The sequence below is a fragment of the Natrix helvetica genome (genome assembly GCF_964273705.1).
Source record: "Natrix helvetica genome assembly, chromosome: 2".
Classification (NCBI taxonomy): Eukaryota; Metazoa; Chordata; class Lepidosauria; order Squamata; family Natricidae; genus Natrix; species Natrix helvetica.
In genome coordinates this window covers 14,000,257-14,020,813 of record NC_138552.1, presented here as the reverse complement: position 1 = coordinate 14,020,813, position 20,557 = coordinate 14,000,257, and the positions used below count along the sequence as shown (strand labels likewise).

At 43.7% G+C, this 20,557-nt stretch overlaps 2 protein-coding genes across 6 annotated transcripts in view; one reads left to right on the top strand and one right to left on the bottom strand.

The window, feature by feature from the left end:
- LOC309386542 (lung adenoma susceptibility protein 2) overlaps positions 1-978 on the bottom strand; it is a 34,997-nt gene extending 34,019 nt beyond the window's left edge. For 4 of the 5 annotated variants that reach the window (XM_081942037.1, XM_081942035.1, XM_081942038.1 and 1 more), the window contains exon 1: positions 856-978. The gene's annotated coding sequence lies outside the window, so the exon portion shown is untranslated. Of the gene's footprint in view, positions 1-634; positions 656-855 lie in introns of those variants that run through there. The other variant, XM_081942036.1, reaches the window with a different exon arrangement.
- On the top strand, positions 130-17,297 carry STARD6 (StAR related lipid transfer domain containing 6). The gene is made up of 7 exons (XM_081942046.1): positions 130-237; positions 3,110-3,203; positions 4,348-4,397; positions 7,337-7,463; positions 12,751-12,868; positions 15,384-15,477; positions 16,825-17,297. Exons 2-7 carry the CDS (start codon positions 3,114-3,116, stop codon positions 16,979-16,981), a joined length of 636 nt encoding a protein of 211 aa, XP_081798172.1. The 5' UTR covers positions 130-237; positions 3,110-3,113; the 3' UTR covers positions 16,982-17,297.
- Positions 17,298-20,557: the final 3,260 nt, after the last annotated feature.

Genomic DNA, 20,557 nt, shown 5'->3' with positions numbered 1-20,557 from the left:
AACCCTTGAGATAATAGACTTACCAACCGGTCATAATTAATTACATGTTTCTGCCATGTACCTAAGATTAACTTCATGCCTAAACCCTCAATTTACCACCATTTACCAGTAAATAACCTAAAACCGTAACCCCTATGTGGAGTTGCCTGGGCTACTAGATCCAGAAGCCACACGAAGATACATCTCAGAACATATACAGGCAGTCCTCAACTTATGACCACAATTGAGCCCCAAATTGTGAGTTTAAGTAAGTGTTGCAAAGTGAGAAATTTGTCAAACGCGTTTCGGCCCGTTTTACGACTTTTCTTGCCACTTTTGTTAAGCGAATCACTGAGGTTGTTAAATTAGTAACCCGGTTGTTAAGTGAATCTGGTTTCCCCCTTTGACTTTACTTGTCAGAAGTTTGCAAAAAAAAAGGGGGGGGAGGTTTCATGTGACGCCGGGACACTGCGACCGTCGTAAATGTGTGTCAGTTGCCAAGCATCCGAATGTAAATCACATGACCCTGGGGATGCTGCCACGGTCATAAGTGTGAAAAATGGTCATAAGTGTGAAAAATGGTCAAAAGTCACTTTTTTCAGTGCCGTCCTAATCCGAATGGTCAGTAACTGAAAAGGTGTAAGTCGAGGACTACCTGTAAGGAATTTTATCAGCAGAAGAGAATAGAATGAATGAGGTGGAAGGGACCTTGGAGGTCGTCTAGTCCAGCCCCCTGCTCAAACAGAACAGCCTTACAGGCTTTTATTGTTTTTAAAACGGAGGGAGGCTTTCGGCAGTTCCAGAGGTCGGCTTAACTCTCTCCGGGCTCCTTCAGCCGTGTAAAAGAAATCCAACCGCTCTCCCCCTCGACCTCACCTGCATCCCCGACGGGACCTCCTCGCTCTCCCGCCCGCCTGTTTGAAAACGCCTCAAGCCCGTCCATACCAATGGCGTCGGCTTGGACGCCAAGGCGCATGCTCCGTCCCTGACGCGATTCCATTGGCTCACGCGAGGCGCAGCAGAGAACCCGAAACCACAACTCCCAGCAGGCCTCGGGGTCCGAAGGCATCACAATGCCGGCCTGCCACACCGCCCTCTCCTGCTGGGATTTCGCAGTTACAGCTGGCAGCCGGGGAGGCGGAGGCAGCGAGGGATGCCCGGAGGTGAGAGGATGGGTTGCCAATAGGCACGGTGGGTTATTATCTCCGGGGATGGGACTCTTAATGCCTTCGATCCAAGCCAAGCGGGGGATCTCGAGAAGACGGGAAGGATCAACAGCTGCCCGGCACATCTGGAAGGCAGCAGCGTCAGGAAACTCACACAAGACAATTTGCACTTCTTTCAAAGAAATAATATTGCCAGCACGGTTTGATGGCATTTTGTCCTGGGGAAAAACAAACAAACATTTGGAGGCAGTCCCAAAGGTGCTTTGTTTTTTCAAGAGGCAACCGGACTTTTCTTTGGTTTTTCTTCGAAGACGTTTCGCTTCTCATCCAAGAAGCTTCTTCAGCTCTGACAGCACCAGCTGCCTGCAAGGAATATAAATCCTTCCATTCCCCATCATCCAGTCAAAAACGTCTTCTTTGTGGTTACAGAAATGGCTAGAAATTTCTATTATTGGGAAAAAGTAAACAGTTGAGCATGGATCTTAATGCCTTATTCAACTGCACCAAAGGAGTCGGAAGCCTTTTTTTTTCTTTTCCCTTTCTTTCTCCCACTTCTTGTTTTCCCCTCCCTAATTTCCCTGATATTTGCTTTTGTATTCTCTTTGTATATTATAAGCTAATTATATATATATATATATATATATATATATATATATATATATATATATATATATATATATATATATATATATATATATATATATATATATATATATATATATATATATATATATATATATATATATATATATATATATATATATATATATATATATATATATATATATATATGAAAAAAAAAGAGAGAAGCGAAACATCTTCAAAGAAAAAAACAGAAAGTCCAGTTGCCTCTTGAAAAAGCACCTTTGGGAGAAACGTGACCTGGATGACTGAGAATCCCCATAGACATTTGATGGCAGTTTGTCCTGGAAAAACCCTTTCCCTGATCTCAGGTTTCCTTAGAGTCTAAGGATTTCCTAGTGGTCTCCCATCCATTCCAACCCTACTCAAGTATTTTTATGCACTGCTTTAAAAAAAATAAATCAAAGGGGGGTTTAAGAAAATCCCGCGACAGTGGACTGGAGGATCAAATGAACTTTCTGAGAGAATTCAGTAGCAAACCACTTCATGCTGCAGTCAAGAAAACAATATAATGTAAGACTCAAGAGGGAACTAATCTTTTAAAGGGATTGTTACAGCTTGATTCACAAAGATATTCACGAATTACAAAGCCAACAGAGATTTGAAGTAGTCAGTATTACAAGCAATTTCCTGAAAGTAGAATACAATCATGTGGAAATGTGATAGAATATTAAGAAGTGGTTTTTGGATGAGTTCACAATAAGTCTTCAAACTGGCATACGTCAGCTATGTTGAGACTACAACTCCCAGGATTCCCAGCCTGGTTGTCTTGATTGGCGAATTCTGGGAACTACTGCCCCAGGTCCCTCTAGAGGGCATCAAATTGAAGACCGCTGCCCTGGTTCAGCATTTCTCTATGTGTGCATGTGTTTCTGTGTGTGTTGTTGCACACTTGTTGTCACAAAGAAGAGGGAGTCAAGCTATTCTCCAAAGCACCTGAGGGTAGAACTAAGAAGCAATGGGTGGAAACTAATGAAGGAGAGAAGCAACTTAGAACTAAGAAATTTCCTGACAGTTAGAACAATTAACCAGTGGAACACCTTGCCCCCAGAAGTTGTGAATTCTCCAACACTGGAAGTCTTTAAGAAGATGTTGGATATCCATTTATCTGAAGTGGTGTAGGGTTTCCTCCTGAGCAGGGGTTTGGATTAGAAGACCTCCAAGGTCCCTTCCAACTCTTGTTATTCTAAATTAGTTTTTCTAAAAAAAAAATCCTTGCTTAAAAGCTTTGAATTGAAGTCCTTTGAAGGAACACCAGAGAGAAAATCTCTCATGTCATACTCCATGCCACTGATACACATATTGCTTTCATATCTTCTCAGTTAGATGGATTATAAGGAATGTGCTGAAGAAGTCTCGGCAAATATATATTGCTATCTCCATGATACAGAAGGATGGAAAGTGGTAAAATCTACGGTAAGAAAATGATCTATGTTTGTCTTATTTGAACTAGTTGTCCCTTGAAAATGAAACTGAGTGAGTCCAGAGGTATTTCATGAGAAGAGTCCTCCACTCCTTTGCTCACAACAGAATCCCTTATGCCACCAGGCTTGAAATTTTGGGCTTAGACAACTTAGAACTACGCCGATTTCGGTCTGACCTAAGCGTAGTTCGTAAAATTATCTGCTACAATGTCTTACCTGTCAATGACTACTTCAGCTTCAACCACAATACACAAGCACACAATAGATACAAACTCAAGGTAAACCGCTCCAAACTCGATTGCAGAAAATAAGACTTCAGCAACAGAGTGGTCAAGGCCTGGAATGCACTACCTGATTCTGTGGTTTCTTCCCCAAACCCCCAAAACTTTAACCTTAGGCTGTCTACTGTCGACCTCGCCCCATTCCTAAGCGGTCCTTAAGGGGCGCGCATAAGCGCACCAACGTGCCTACCGGCCCTGTCCTAATATTCCCTTGTATTTGCATTCATTCCATGTATTCATAATCATGTCTATACTTATATCTGTTATCTTATACATGCTTGAAAAATAAATAAATAAATAAAAACAAGAAGATGTTAGAGCACAGAGATACCCTCCTAGGCAGGATGTCCCAAAGGTGTTTTTTCAAAAGGCAACTGGACTTTGTTTTTCCCCGAAGACTTTTTGCTTCTCCTCCAAGAAGTTTCTTCAGTTCTCCAGAACTGAAGAAGCTGCTAGTACGAGAAGCGAAACGTCTTCAAGGAAAAACAAAGTCCACTTGCTTTTTTGAAAAAGGACCTTTGGGACGACAATGATCTGGATGACTGAGAATCTCTATAGAGACTCTTAGGCAGGAGATCGTTATTTATAAGAAAATGCAGAAAGCTTTGTTCAAGAAATTATTTGGGCCAAATGGGCAATTAAAACCAGAGGCACCTGGAATTGGAATTCATTTTTTTTTTTTTTTGAAATGCTACTGGTTCTTTTTATTCAGCATATTTATTTAGGAATAAGTTTCCTTACAGAGTACATAGCTTTGCTAGTAGGAATAAAACAGTACTTTATGCAGTTCAAATTATAGGGATATTGCAGAAAAACAGAATGGTTAATGCCTGTTCCTTTTCTTCTCTATTTGAGAAATATATGAATGTCGTGGCCAAACCTTCAACAGAATTTCCAGGACTCCTGTAAGTATCCCTTTTGCTTTCGTTGCATTTGGTTACCCACCAGAGCTGTGAAAAGCAGCATCAACAAGCGGGAGACTTTGAAAGAGTCTTCTCCATTCTGAGCACAGCTATTTATGAACTGCATTCATAAATGGGCATAGCATAATGGGATACTACTTGTATGAATCAGAGGGAGGGGCCGTGGTTTGACATCTTCGTCAGCTGAGGAGTCAAATATCTCATGAAGCTAAGTACAGGTACCTTGTTTTCCCGAGAATAAAACCTCCCCGGATAATAAGCCCAATCAGGCTTTTGAGCGCATGCGCTAAAATGAGCCCTCCCCCCAAAATAAGCCTTCCCTGAAAATATTTAGACTCTAGAAAGAGTGCAGAGAAGAGCAACAAAGATGATTAGGGGACTGGAGGCTAAAACATATGAAGAACGGTTGCAGGAACTGGGCATGTTTAGCTTAAGAGAAAGAAGGACTAGGGGAGACATGATAGCAGTGTTCCAATATCTCAGGGGTTGCCACAAAGAAGAGGGAGTCAAACTTTTCTCCAAGGCACCTGAGGGTAGAACAAGAAGCAATGGGTGGAAACTAATCAAGGAGAGAAGCAACTTAGAACTGAGGAGAAATTTCCTGACAGTTAGAACAATTAATCAGTGGAACAGCTTGCCTCCAGAAGTTGTGATGCCACAACACTGGAAGTCTTTAAGAAGATGTTGGATAGCCATTTGTCTGGAACGGTATAGGGTTTCCTGCCTAGGCAGGGGGTTGGACTAGAAGACCTCCAAGGTCCCTTCCAAGTCTACTATTGTATTGTATTGTATTTAAATGCATGGGCAGCCGGTCCCCGCCATTTCCTCTGGTTGCTTGCTGCACAAACAACAAAAGATGGGGAGGCAAGGCCGGAGGGGGTGAAAGGGAGGGGTGAACATGCCCCATGCACCCCACTAGGGTTGGGTTGCTGCTGGCAATCTGTGCACACTGCTCAACGTACATTTTTCTGCAGAACAATTTACAGTGAACTGCGCATGCGCAGTCACTAAAATCCAAAATGGCGGCGGCCAAGCAGCAGTGAGGGGACAAGTTCGGGGGCGTGGCAAGCCTGGATCGCCGCTGGTTCTGTGACCCAGACCTGAATTTCACTATCGGTTCGGCCGAACAGGGTCGAACTGGCAGCAACCCACCTCCACACCCCATATGCCCATACCTAATGGCCACTCCCGCAACCGTAGCCACTGCGCCCATTCTGTCAAGCTAATGGCCACCGCAAAAAGAGGGGCAGGCCCAGCGACACGCAACACAGCAGCAGCCATGAGGTGGCCACGCTCACCGCCTCCTGCACCTCAAAAATAATAAGAACTCCCCAAAAATAAGGCCAAGTGCTTATTTGGGAGGGGGGGTCAAAAGAAAATAAGACATTGTCTTATTTTCGGGGAAACGCAGTACTTCTTGACTTACGACCACAATTGAGCCCCAAATTTCTGTTGCTAAGCAAGACAGTTCTTAATAGTCTATGGAGATTCTCTGTCCTCCAGGTCATGGTTGTTTCAAAGATGCCTTTTCAGGTACCTCCTGAAAAAGCACCCTTGGGACAACCATTATCTGGAGGACTGAGAATCTCTCTAGTCTTTTAGCTATGCACTTTGGGATCAACACCCTTTAAATGGTGTGGGAGTATGAACAGATTTCCAGAAAAATTGCAGACTACAGGACCCATTTGCACTTCAGTTTTAGATTCAGGCAACACAGACACATCCTCAACAACCTTGGACCTGTCTCCAAAAGTGAAGGGACACAGGGCAGAAATCATCCTGAAGCCAAGAATGCTCCAAACCCATTTGCATCACTCAGGTGACCTTGAGGAAACAGATAAATATCCAAGTGGCCTCAACAACTCTGTAAAAAAAATGCAAATGAGCAGCTGTCTGCAAGGTGTATAAATCCTTCCATTCCCCACCATCCAGTCAGAGCTGAAGAAGCTTCTTGGATGAGAAGTGAAACATCTTCAAAGAAAAAAAGAAAGTCCAGTTGCCTCTTGAAAAAACACCTTTGGGACAACTGTGACGAGGAAGATTGAGAATCTCCATAGATATGAAAAGAGACAATTTGGTTCACCTAGGTTCACGCAATAAAAAGAGTCTGTTTAAATCTAATATCTGCATAGACATACCACTATGATCCTGCATAGCCTGCTCCTTCTCCATTTTTGGAGTACCATATTTTTTGGAGTATAAGACGCACCTTTTTCCCTCAAAAAAGAGGATGAAAATCTGGGTGTGTCTTATACACTGAATACAGCATTTTCTGCCTCCTGAAACCCTGCCCCCTTTGCAAAAATGGCCGTGCAGAGCTTGTAGGAGGCTTTCAGAGTGCTCCTGTGGCTGGAGAGGGCAGAAATGAGCAACAAAAAGGCAGTTTTTTTGCTCAATTTTGCCTGCCCCCCCCAAGCCCTCAGGAGCACTCTATAAGCCTCCTAAAGGCTATCCATGCCTTTAAAAAAAAACAGGCCCGTTTTTGCGAAAAACGGGCCGTTTTGGGGAGGTCTACAGAGTGCAAAAACTTTTTTTTTTAATTTGCCTCTTCAAAACCTTGGTGCATCTTATACTCTGAAAAATACGGTATATTGCAGTGTTGCAAAGCCTCTGGAGCCCAGGGAGGGCAAAAAGCCCTGCCCCCATGGTGCAGGAGGCTGAGTAGGCCACATCCACCATGGCCACGCCCACCCAGCAACTGGGCAGAGAACCCGTTGCTAAAATGTTGGAAGCCCACCCCTGCACCCAACTCTCCAGCAACTCTCTCTCTCTCTTTAACAAAAGGGGCATACAATATCCCCCAAAATACTCTCCACCCCACCGCCGACAATTTATCCCTAGAGAATTTAGAAAGACCTTTCCCCAGAGATGCATTGGCAATCATGCTCTTGTTCAATTAATCCTGAAATATTTGTTTCCAGATACCGGACTGAAGTGTCGCTGGAGATTCCCCCTGACCAATTATTCCCTTTTCTTTACCTGCCTGAGTATCGCAGCAAGTGGGACAAATCGTTGCAGTCGTATACCTTGGTAGACTGCATTGACCAGGTGATTCAGTGAGATAAGGATGAGCAGCTGCTATTTAGCATTTAGCAAATTATGAAAGTTTTTTCCCCCATCGATTGGCTGTTTCTAGGGGAACTGAAATGCAGGACAACAATGAGCTGGCTTTGGGGTGTTATTTGAGGATATAAATTAGAGGTGGGGAATTCCTGGCTCAGGAATTTTGGGAGTTGAAGTCCATAAGTCTTAAAAGCAGACTTGAGGAGAGGGGGTGTACTGCCGGTACATTGTTCTGGAGCCCATGGAGCAGTGGTGGGATTCAGCCAGTTCGCACCTATTCAGGAGAATCGGTTGTTAACTTTCTAAGCAGTTTGGAGAACCGGTTGGTGGAAGAAATCTCATTTTGTTTTTTTCCCCTCTACAGGGCTAATCCTGTAAGGAAGGCAGGAAGGAAACATTGTGGTGTTGTTTCTAGCCTAATCTTTATTGCCCTGCTTACAGAAACTGCCTCTTCGGTTAACCCTTATTACATTGTAACAGTTAAGACAAAGTGCCCATCAACGTGAGTGACATTGAGTTGGCCACGCTACCCAGTCACATGACCACCAAGCCCTGCCTACCCAGCTGGCCATTAGGGCAGAGAACCAGTTGTTAAATTATTTGAATCCCACCACTGCCATGGAGCTCAAAGGGGGCTCATGAATGGGAATATTTTTTTTAAAAAAATTACAAAACCAGTTTTTAAAAAAGAAAAACAATATTAGACATATACTTCATACTCTATGTGTGTATAGCAAAACCAACTTGCAGCCTTGTATGGCCTAACCTTTATTAACCTGAAACTCAGTGAACCGTTATGTAATTTATTGAATGTTAATTTCATTACTTATTTAAGTTTGCACGCTTAGTTTCATTTCGTTTGTGAATATATTTTATATTTCATTTCAGTTTATGAACAGTTGTGAAAAGTCACCTGGAGCTCAAAAACACTGTACATTGTAAATATACAATAAGGACATTATTGATTTATGTGTACATGTGTAGGGGAAGGAGCCCATACGTGTCTTGTTCCAGTTCTTAATAATCCTCTTGGTGGCCCTGCCTTAAAGGGCCAGAGGAAGTTATTCACAAAATAATGGAATGTGCTGAAATGAGTAAATTGACCTTTGAAATTAGAGAACAAGAAGATAAACAATTTTATAGGATCTGGGACTTATTTTATCGGTGGTTAGATAAAAAGAACATAGAAATGAAAGGTATTAGAAGGTAGTAAATACAAGAATAATGGAATGATATGGAATATAATATAAACAGATTTTATTACTGAAGATATTTAGGATAATGTTATGAATTGTTATAATATAAATGAACCCAATATCTACTAGATCTCGTTTAAAATGAAGAAAAAAGGGTTATACTCAAGCACATGAGACATAATAACAATAAGGTATTTAAATATATTTGATTTGATAATACGTGATTTGATGTAAATGGAAAGTGATGACTATGGAAAGAATCCACAAAAATTTTGTAAACAATCGACACACTGTTCCTAATGGAAGATGATTTTATGTTTTTGTTTTGTTTTGTTTTGTCTGTTTATGTATGTTTAAAAATAAAAACTTTTTTTAAAAAGGGGCCAGAGTTCTCCATCTCTGATATAGATAGCGAAACTTCTGGCACTCAATGCTTGGCCTCTATTAGCCTTTCGAGGTAGATCGGAGAAGAGTGTACAATTATGAGTACTACAGTGGTGGGTTCCGGATCCCGTTCCAATCGGTACAGTTGGAACGGGCCTGGCGTTGCCCACAGGGACGTGCGCGCATGGGTCGTACCTGCCTGCGACACCTCTGCAAGCCTCCGCGATGCTCCAGCTGCTCGGCGGAGAGTCGCGCAGGTGCCATATGAGCCATGCGCCCTGCGTATTTGCGGAAGCGCGAAAGGCTTAAAGGACAGGTAAGGAGCTCGGGCGGGTGAGTGGACCCTCCGGAGCACCGTACCAGAACGGTACCCAGTGCTCCGGGCAGGCTCCGGTACGCCTGTACCGGGGCGTACCCCCTGCAACCCACCACTGGAGTACTAGCTCTATCTTTATTGTAACTGTACAGTAACAAAAAAATTTAAATCTGAATTTTTTTGCTTCCTCTTTTCCTTTTATTGTCTGGAAACTTAGGGAAAGGTCCACTCCCGATTAAAATACCTTTTGCATGATGACTATCTAGTCACGTGATGGTGAACTTATGGCACACATGCCACAGGTGGCACGCGGAGCCATATTTGGGGGCACACCAGCCGTCAGCTGATTTTCCGCCCTTCTGGAGGGTCAGGGAAAGCCGTTTTTGCCCTCCCCGGGCTTCAGGAAAGCCTCCGGAGGCTGGGGAGGGTGAAAAACAGCCCCAACGGGCCAACCAGAACTTCCGGTTGGTGGTGGTGTTGTGCTTGCATGCACAGGTGGGTAGGGAATTGAGTCAGCATGCGAGCACACGTGATAGTGCGTACACACAGAATTTTGGCACGCCATAAGAAAAAGGGTTGCCATCACTGAATCTAGTCTATTCAGTGGTGGGGTTCAAAAATTTTTAGAACCTCTTCTGTAGGTGTGGCCTGCTTTGTGGGAGTGGCTTGGCAGTCATGTGACTGGGTGGGCGTGGCCAACTTGTAAAATGTGGTGAAACTCACTTAACAACGCTCTTGCTTAGCAACCAAAATGTTGGCTAAGAAACTCTGGCATTTGAAGCATGCAAGTCTTAAAGCTGTTAAGTTACAAGACCCTTGCATCCTTAAACATTTAGAAAAAAAAACCCAAAGGGTGTTCAAACTTGACAGCTTTAAGACTTGTGGACTTCAACTCCCAGAATTCCTCTTCCAGTCATGTTGGCTCAGGAACTCTGGCATTGAAGTGTGCAAGTCTTAAAGCTGTCAAGTTACAAGACCCTTGCACCCCTGAACACTTTAGAAAAAAAAACCCAGGGGTGTTCAAATTTGACAGCTTTAAGACTTTAAGGTTTAAATAGGACTCTTAGATGCGGGTGGGGCCATTGGTGAGCCAGCCAATCAGTGAGCGGGGCAAGCGTGGTGCAGACGGGAGGGGGGAGGGAGCTGGAACCGGTTCTAAACGGCACAGTAGATTTGTGGAACCTCTTCTATAGAAGAGATTAGAACTGGCAGGAACCCACCTCTTAGTCTATTGCTCCTCCTCCTGTTTCCCAAGGTCATGGCCACATACCACTTACAGCAGGGGTGGGGAACAATTGTCTTTTTATGACTTATGGGCTTCAGCTCCCAGAATTCCTGAGCCAGCCATGCTGGTTCAGAAATTCTGGGAGTCTGTGCAAGAAAAATATGCACTTTAGGATAAAATGGAAAACCAAAGAAGAAGAGAAAGAATCTCTTCTTTCAAGGAGAGACAGGACTGCCGTTTGTCACAAATGGTGTAGGGTCTCTTGCTTGAGCAGGGGGTTGGGGGGTTGGGCTAGATGACCTATAAAGTCCCTTCCAACTCTGTGAATATGATCTGATCACATTTAAACATTGCACAAAAAACTATGATGTATTTGGTTTTGTTAACTTGCTTTTTGGTTTCATCTATTTATCAAACATAGTTCTAAAAATTGTGGCTAGGCATGAAGTAGGCCCTTTGTCTATTTTCTTTCACCTTGTGATTGAAGTGCATAATTGGCTGGATGTTTCATTGAAATCACCTATACATTATCATGTTACATGAAAAAAACATGTTCAAAGAAAAAAACAAGGAAATCCAGTTGCCTCTTGAAAAAGCAGCTTTGGGGACAACTTTGACCTGGATGACAGAGGATCTCTATAGACATTTAGCTATGTACTTTGGGATGAACATCCTTGAATGGTGCAGGAGTATGAACAGATTTCCAGAAGAATTGCAGACTACAGGAAGCATTTGCACTTCAGTTTAAGATGGAGAGGGGACACAGGGCAGAAAACACAGCTCCATAACACAGTCCTTTCAGCAGTTCCAAGAAGTCTCCACACCCATTTGCACTACTCAGGTGACTCTGAGGACACAGACAAACCTCCAAGTGGCCTCAATGAGTCTCTAAAAGAATGCAAATGGCCAGCTGTCTGCAAGGAGTATAAATCCTTCCATTCCCCACCATCCAGTTAGAGCTGAAGAAGCTTCTTGGATAAGAAGTGAAACATGTTCCAAGAAAAAAACAAGATAGTCCAGTTGCCTCTTGAAAAAACACCTTTGGGACAACCATGACCAGGAAGATTGAGAATCTCCGGAGATAAGAAAAGAGACAGTTTGCCTAGGTTACATTTAGGCAAGAAAAACAAAATGCACAGGTATAGTATATGTGGTACCTCACTCGATAGTAGTAACTGTGAGAGGGATCTTGGGGTCCTAGTGGACAACCATTTAAATATGAGCCAGCCGTGTGCAGCAGCTGCCAAAAAAGCCAACACAGTTCTAGGCTGCATCAACAGAGGGATAGAATCAAGATCATGTGAAGTATTAATACCACTTTATGATGCCTTGGTAAGGACACACTTGGAATACTGCATCCAGTTTTGATCGCCATGTAAAAAAGATGTGGAGACTCTAGAAAAAGTGCAGAGAAGAGCAACAAAGATAATTAGGGGACTGGAGGCTAAAACATATGAAGAACAGTTGCAGGAACTGGGTATGTCTAGTTTAATGAAAAGAAGGACTAGGATTGACATGATAGCAGTGTTCCAATATCTCAGGGGTTGTCACAAAGAAGAGGGAGTCAAACTATTCTTCAAAGTACCTGATGGTAGGGCAAGAAGCAATGGGTGGAAACTAATCAAGGAGAGAAGCAACTTAGAACTAAGAAGAACTGTCCTGACAGAACAATTAATCAATGGAACAACTTGCCTCCAGAAGTTGTGAATGCTCCAACACTGGACATCTTTAAAATGTTGGATATCCATTTGTCTGAAGTGGTGTAGGGTTTCCTACCTAAGCAGGGGGTTGGACTAGAAGACCTTCAAGGTCCCTTCCAACTGTTATTCTATGTGTAAATTAACAGCAGGTCATATTTTTTATGGGTACATGAAGAATATTTGTTCTGTGTCAAATATATGTAGTGCCTTAATTTGTTCAGTGAAGAATTGGAGTGAAGAGTATTTAAGCCACTCACTGGTAGTTCATACATAAAAATGACTCTACAAACCTAGTTTTTAAGTAAGGTCCACTGATGCGTAATAAAAAATATCTCAGGCTAAAAAATTGCACAATTTGATTTACACTTTTTTTTCTAAGCTGACAGCTTGCCTGTTTTAATTCACTAGACAGCATTTTCATTTGTGGACTTCTTTTAAAATTAAATCATAGGACACCTTTATTTATCGCAGTATTACCCACAGTTACGGCTTTGGAATGGTTTCCCAGAGAGATTTTGTCTACCTGCTGCACTTAAAAACCTATGATGAAAATTTAATGACAACAAACTGTAAGTAATTGTTTACTGGGAGAAGATAAAAATTATGGTGATTAAGGAATAAATGTGTTTGTGTGCAAATTGGGACACAAATGTTCAGGAAAGAAAGGTCTATGCAATTAGTTAAACAACTGTAGGAGAACAACAGCCAGAAGGGGGGGGGGGCAGAATTAAGCAACTCATCAGCCTAGAATTGTTACATTCCCACAAATGGTTGAAGTCAATTCCCTCTTGAATTCTCTTGACCCTTATCTACCCCCAATATAGCATTGAACAGTAGTTGATTAGATTCTTATGTATAAGCTTGAGCTATACATCTTTTTGACTGCAACTTAAATAGTTTGGTCCTGATAGTTTGCACCTAACAAACTACTAATTCCTTTGTCCTGGTAAAACAATGTCCCTTCAAACTCATCTCTATGCCTTGCCAGTGGACTGCAGTTGATAGTCATTTGAGTGGCAAGTCCTCCAATTTTGCTGTTTTTTATTACTTTGGTGAGATTGATGGTGGTTTAGGTCAGAGTTTTTCAACCTTTTTTGGGCAAAGGCACACTTGTTTCATGAAAAAAATCACGAGGCACACCACCATTAGAAAATGTTAAAAAATTTAACTCTGTGCCTATATTGACTATATATAAAGTAATTCTCTTGAATAGGAATCAAATAAACACAAAGAAAGTATTTTATAATTACTTTATTATGAAATAGTAAGTAAACAGAAATATGAAAAATTATAAAATACTTTATTCAGTGCGCAACCTGGGCCTGTTTGGCTGAACACAAAGCTGATATTCTGGCTGGAATCGAAGAAAGACACACACGTAGCTCTTCGTCAACAGCTCTCAGTCTCTCTCTGTATTTAGTTTTTATAGCAATCATGCTTGAAAAGCTCATCTCACACAGATATGTAATGGAAAATGGGAGCAATGTCAAAATAGCTTTGTTTGCCAGAAGGGGGAACTCCTTGGCAGTATACCGCCGAGTCCTGGTCTCCGTCCGTCTCCTCCTGCTCCGGTCCTCCTGGTGACTCGAGTCGCAACATCTTCTTCTCTCCGCTGCTGCGCACACTGTGCTCGGGCGGGAAGGAAGTCGGAAGATGATGTCCTACTGTGATAGGTCCAGGCTGGAGTCTGGACCAATCACAGCCCGGACATCAGAAAAGTGGAGGGTGTCCCCCTGAGGAGCGCCAATTGGCGCCCCTGCTGGCCAAGGGTGGGGTCAAAAACCCCACCCCCCCATACCCAGGACACAGTCCGGCGCCCGCCTAGTGGGCGAAAATTTGACATTTTTTTTTAAATCTTTCGAATTTTTCAATTTTTCCCACGGCACACCAGGCAACATCTCGCGGCACACTAGTGTGCCGCGGAACAGTGGTTGAAAAACACTGGTTTAGGTGATAAAATGGGTACCCCAAGTCTTATGGAAGAGCTTCATTTCCCCAGTCTTTCAAGAGTCTATAGCAGTGTTTTTCAACCTCAGCAACTTTTAAGATATAGGGACTTCAATTCCCAGAATTCTGGAAATTAAAGTCCACACATCTTGAAGTTGTGTTAAGGTTGGGCAACACCGTTCTAAATTGTGACATTCTTTTAAGAAGTCAATTCTTTTAACCTGGCCCATTTATTCAGAAAATAGTTTCTGAGGACTCATGAAATCTGAGGACTCAGATTTCGTCTACCACAGACCAGAGCCATCCAACCTTGGCAACTTTAAGACTTGTAGACTTCTAATTCCAGAATTCCTCAGCCGGCCACGTCTTAAGGTTGCTAAGGTTGGACACCCCAGATTTAGACTATGTCATCACCCTCTCTTTTATGTCAGTTTATCAGAGGGACTGTCAGGTGGACTCCACAATAACTCATTGCGGCCAACCCGCCATGGCCAACTCGCTACAACCAACTCGCTGTGGGGCAAGAGTTACACCAATATTGAAGGAACAGTCTAATAGGATCATTAAATGAAGGGTGCCAAAGGAAGGGCAAAATGTGAACGACAAAACTTAAAATAATGTTTCATTATTTTGAATAATTAAATTGAGTTGAATTGTTCTATAGTGAGTTGCATGTTGTCCCTTGGTGAATTGGTCATGGCAAGTTAGCTATGGCAAGTTGTCCCATTCCAGGCAGGAGTATTGTGCTGGCTAATAATATTCATTTTGTTAGCAAGTTTGCTTAGAACAGGGGTGTCCAAACTTGGGAACTTTAAGACTTGTGGACTTCAACTCCCAGAATTCCCCAGCCAGTGCTGGCTGGGGAATTCTGGGAGTTGAAGTCCACAAGTCTTAAGGTTCCCAAGTTTGGACACCCCTGGCTTAGAAGGTCCTACACCTCTTGATGGTGTCAGACTGCCCAAAAATAAACCAGACCCAAAGTCCATGTTTGGATACATAAGCACATTTTCTTTCTACTTCAATGATCAGCATGGTCTGTTGTTTAATAAAACCTGATTTCATATTTGGATGGCTTTCGGATTCAGACAGCTTGGCTGCTTAAAAAGATTTCAACGTTCGCTTTCTTCTTTCTTATAGCCATCAGCGTGGCTTATCCCGATTTACCTCCAACTCCAGATTATATTCGGGGCACTACTTTCTCTTCCGGCTATGCCTGTCTTCCACTACCAGAGTAAGCACTTTGAGCTGCTGAATTGCAAAAAAAAAGTCTTATTCCTGGGAAAACATTTAACCCGTGATGGCGAACCTATGGAGCCAGGTGGCATGTGGAGCTATATCTGCGGGCACACCAGCGTTGCCCTAGCTCACTCCAGCGCACACTGGCCAGCTGATTTTCTGCTGGCCAGCCCACCTTGCCCTTCCCTTCCCAGGAGTCTCCACGCGATGCCAGGGCTCACACGGAGGCTCTGGGAGATGGATTTCGGCCTCCGGAGGGCCTCCAGGGGGCGGGAGAGGGCGTTTTCACCCTCCCCTGGCTCCTAGAAAGCCCCTGGAGCCCGGGGAGGGCAAAAAGCGGCCTACCAGGCCCACCGGAAGTTGGAAAATGGGCTGTTTCCGGACTCTGGAGGCTTCAATGAGGCCTGCTAGGCCCAAAAGGGCATGGTCCCGCACGCATGCGCAGGGGGTCAGGGCATGGGTGGATTGAATTATGAGTGTGGGCACATGGGTGCACGTGATTGCGCTCGCGCACACAATTTTGACACCCGAGGGAAAAAAGGTTCCCCATCACTGATTTAACCTGAAAGCTGGAAGCATTGTAAATGAACCTGACTCTACTCATTTTCCAGAAGCGTCAAGATGATGGCTTGATGTTATTACCTGAATGTGTGCATGAGAGTCTTTCTACACTCATCTTTAAAGAGTTTGTTGGAGGAAGCAGAGACTTGAAAACCCAAAATTTGAGTGCTGCAAGCCTAGATTAAACCATGATCAGATGGGTTAGGTCAGGGGCGTCAAACTGGATTTCTTCGAGGGCCGGATCAACATTGTAGTTTTCCATGGGCCAGCGGCGGGGGACACACGGATGCCTCTTGCAGCACCATGCCAACCAAAACGGAGTGTGGGGATCCATACCCCCCCCCCCTGCACTTTGTTTTCACCCTCCATTGCCTCTGGCAGCACTCTGCTGGCCGTTTTTGGCTAATAGAATGCTGCAGGAAGCCATGGAGGGTGAAAATGAGGCACGGGCCCCTGAATCCAGCCCATTTTAGGCACCAGAGGCACCGCGGGCCAGTCCGTTGATATTTCCAGGCTGGCACCACCGGCCGGATTTAAGCACCTTGCAGGCCGGATGTGGCCCGCGGGCCTTGAGTTTGACATCCCTGGGTTAGGTGGAGAACTTTGGAGGGAGGCAACCAGCAGAATATATCGATCGCCTTCTGGGGAAGAGAAGCAGGAATGGGTCAAAGGGATTCCTGCACTTAGCAGAGGTTGAAAGCCATCGATCCACACCGGATTCAGAGAAGGTGGGGAGGGATGTTCCTCAGAACTTATTGATAAAACCCCATTCTCTTTTCAGGAACCCAGAACACACCAAACTTATGATGATCGTCCAGGTGGATTTGGGAGGCTTTCTATTGCCTTCGGTGATCAATTCCGTTATGCCTATGAGCCTGATAAACTTTGTGACCGATTGCAAGACTGGATTAAAGATGTTAACAAAAACGACGACATAAAAACCCTGCCAGAGGGTGCAAGGAAGCTTGTCCTCAATACACAGCAGGCCCACGTTTGGTTTAATGTCAATAAGAGATAGGCAAGGTTTTTCAGGGTTGAGAACTTCACTCAACATTTGGGGGGAGGGATGCAAAATAGATTTTTGTTTTTGCCCCCCTTTCCCAGCCCCTTCCCTCCATGTTTGGAGAAAAGGATATTGTCAGTTTGTAAAAATCTGTAGAGATTCTTAGTCATCCAGGTCAGGATTGTCCCAAAGGTGCTTTTTCAGGAGTTTTGGAACAGGACTTTTGTTTTTTTCTTTTGAAGACGTTTCGATTCTGATCCAAAAAGCTTCTTTAGTTTTGACTGGATGGTGGGGAATGGAAGGATTTAGCATATTTTTCGGAGTCTAAAGCGCACCAAGATTTTGAAGTGGCAAATTAAAAAAAAAAAAAGTTTTGCACTCTGCAGATCTCCCAAAAATGGCCTGTTTTTCACGAAAATGGGCCCGTTTTTTGTCAGAAAAAGGGCAAGCATAGCCTTTAGGAGGCTTATAGAGTGCTCCTGGGGGCTGGAGGGGGGAACAAAAACGAACAAAAAATGAGCCTGTTTTTCGCTCACTTGTGCCCTCCCCAGCCCGCAGGAGCACTCTGGAAGCCTCCTAAAGGCTCTGTATGGCCATTTTGGTGAAGGGGCAGGTTTCAGGCAGCCCAAAATGCTGTATTCCGTGTACAAGACGCACCCAGATTCTCACCCTTTTTTTTTTTTTTTGAGGAAAAAAGGTGCATCTTCTACTCCGAAAAATACAGTATATTTCTTGCAGACAGCTGCTCATCTGCATCCTTTTAGAGGGTCTTTGAAACCCTTGGAGGTATACCTGTGTCCTCAGGATCACCTGAATAGTGCTCCTGCTTCCTATAGTCTGCCATTTTTCCTCTGGAAATCCATTCCTACTCCCACACCATTCCAAGGGTGCTCATCCCAAACTGCATAGCTAAACATCTGTAGAGATTCTCTGTCATCCAGGTCATGATTGCCCCAAAGGTGCTTTTTCAGAAGATGAGAAGTGCAACATCTTCAACGGGAAAAACAAGCGAACCAAGAAAGTCCAGTTGCCTCCTGAAAAAGCACCTTTGGGACCGTCAGTTTGTGGCATTTCCAATCTCAAGGTGGGCAGGGAGTCATTCAGCTGGTTTTTCAGCAGTTACGGTCACAAGTAGCTTCAGAGGCCAACAGAAGAGGACAGGCGCTTCGTGCAATTTCCTCAGCTTGCCAATTCCTGATATAAAGGATTAAAGGCATCACAAGTCCTTGATTTATGACCGTAATTGAACTTGAACTTAGGGTTGTTAAATTGTGCTAGCTGTTAAGTGGTCGCCAGGTGACTGTGACTGATTTTACAACTTTTCTTGGGACGGTGTGTTAACCCGGTATTCATTTTACATCGTTGCGACCAGAACTGAATGCAGTATTCCAAGTGTGGCCTTACCAAGGCATTATAAAGTGGTATTATCACATGAAGTGCTAATACCACTTTATAATGCCTTGGTGAGGCCACACTTGGAATACTGCATTCAGTTCTGGTCGCCAAGATGTAAAAAAGATGTGGAGACTCTGGAGAGAGTGCAGAGAAGTGCAACAAAGATGATTAGGGGCCTGGAGACTAAAACATATGAAGAACGGTTGCAGGAACTGGGTATGTTTAGCTTAAGAGAAAGAAGGACTAGGGGAGACATGATAGCAGTGTTCCAATATCTCAGGGGTTGCCACAAAGAAAAGGGAGTCAAACTATTCTCCAAGGCACCTGAGGGTAGAACAAGAAGCAATGGGTGGAAACTAATCAAGGAGAGAAGCAACTTAGAACTGAGGAGAAATTTCCTGACACTGAGAACAATTAATCAGTGGAACAGCTTGCCTCCAGAGGTTGTGAATGCCCCAACACTGGAAGTCTTTAAGAAGATGTTGGATCGCTATTTGTCTGAAACGGTATAGGATTTCCTGCCTAGGCAGGGGGTTGGACTAGAAGACCTCCAAGGTCCCTTCCAACTCTACTATTGTATTGTATTGTATTTAGCTAATCAGGCATTTACTTCGGGTTGCTGGCCAACCATTGCAGAGGCGGCTGTAAAATTGGACACGGCCCTGTAGTGACCGTCTTAAGAACTGTCACCACTTCCGACTGAAATTGTGGCCTTAATCACAGTCCTAAATTGAGGACTACCTAGGATGACATCCAAATTCAGGGCCGACAGCATTCAGGTAAGACACACTCTGACTACTGTGGCTTTTCAGGTAGCCCAAAACCTCAGATAAGGAGTAGATGCAACTAACATTTCTCCTTGCTTCAAGGTTACCTAAAGAGCATAAAATTGGGAGGAGGATCTGAAAAGCTTTACACTGCACTAGAACAAAAAAATGGGACGGGTTGGCTCAGTGGCTAAGATGCTGAGCTTGTTGATCAGAAAGGTCGGCAGTTCGAATCCCTAGTGCCGCATAATGGAGTTCCCATTACTTGTCCCAGCTTCTGCCAACCTAGAAGTTCAAAAGCACATAAAAAATGCAAATAGAAAAATAGGAATCTCCTTTGGTGGGAAGGTAGTAGCGTTCCGTGCGCCTTTGGTGTTTAGTCATGACGGCCACATGACCACGGAGACATCTTCGGACAGTGCTGGCTCTTCGGCTTTGAAATGGAGATGAGCACCGCCCCCTACAGTCAAGAACGACTAGCACATATGTGCAAGGGGAACCTTTACCTTTAGAATCTAGCGATAAATAAGAAAAGGGGGAAGAAGAGACTTTTCCACTGCCAATGCTAAGCTCTTGATCACATCCCCAGGTTAAAACATAGGCTTAGACATGGAAAAGGTATCCATGTTTCTCACATAAGTGGAAATTTGAATTCAAGGAAGGTATTTGATTTTGGCTTTTTTGTCCTGGGCACCTAGAAGAGTAGAAACATGTTTCCTTTTTAGTCTAATTTGCTTATGACCACCATTTGTATTTCATATTTCTAGCCACTCTGCTCTTTCCTGGCTGCTGGTCTTGAAATGCAGCTGGAAACAAATTTACTGATTAACCAAACCACGGAAAATAATATCTAGGCTTTCTGAAGACTGAGCTAACTATGGTTCCCCCCAAATACTGACAATTGACTTCTTCTCAGCCTCGCATTTGCTTTCTAAAATGTTTCTTGAAGTGGCACAACCATTTTGGGAGGGGGAGCCAAGACCAAAAAAAAAAAAAGGCTCTATAATCTGGATGATTACATATATTCTTAGGTCTATGGCCTCACTCTGCTTGTGGTGCAGTGGTTAGAATGCAGTACTTCCGTGGTGGCGCAGTGGTGAGAGTGCAGTACTGCAGGCTACTTCTGCTGACTGCCAGCTGCCTGCAATTTGGCAGTTCAAATCTCACCAGGCTCAAGGCTGACTCTGCTTTCCATCCTTCAGAGGTGGGTAAAATGAGGACCCGGATTGTTGGGGGCAAGAGGCGGATTCTGTAAATTGCTCAGAGAGCGCTGTAAAGCACTGTGAAGCGGTATATAAGTCTATGTGTTATTGTTCTTCCATTGGCAAGAATGTATAACCCTCTAGCAG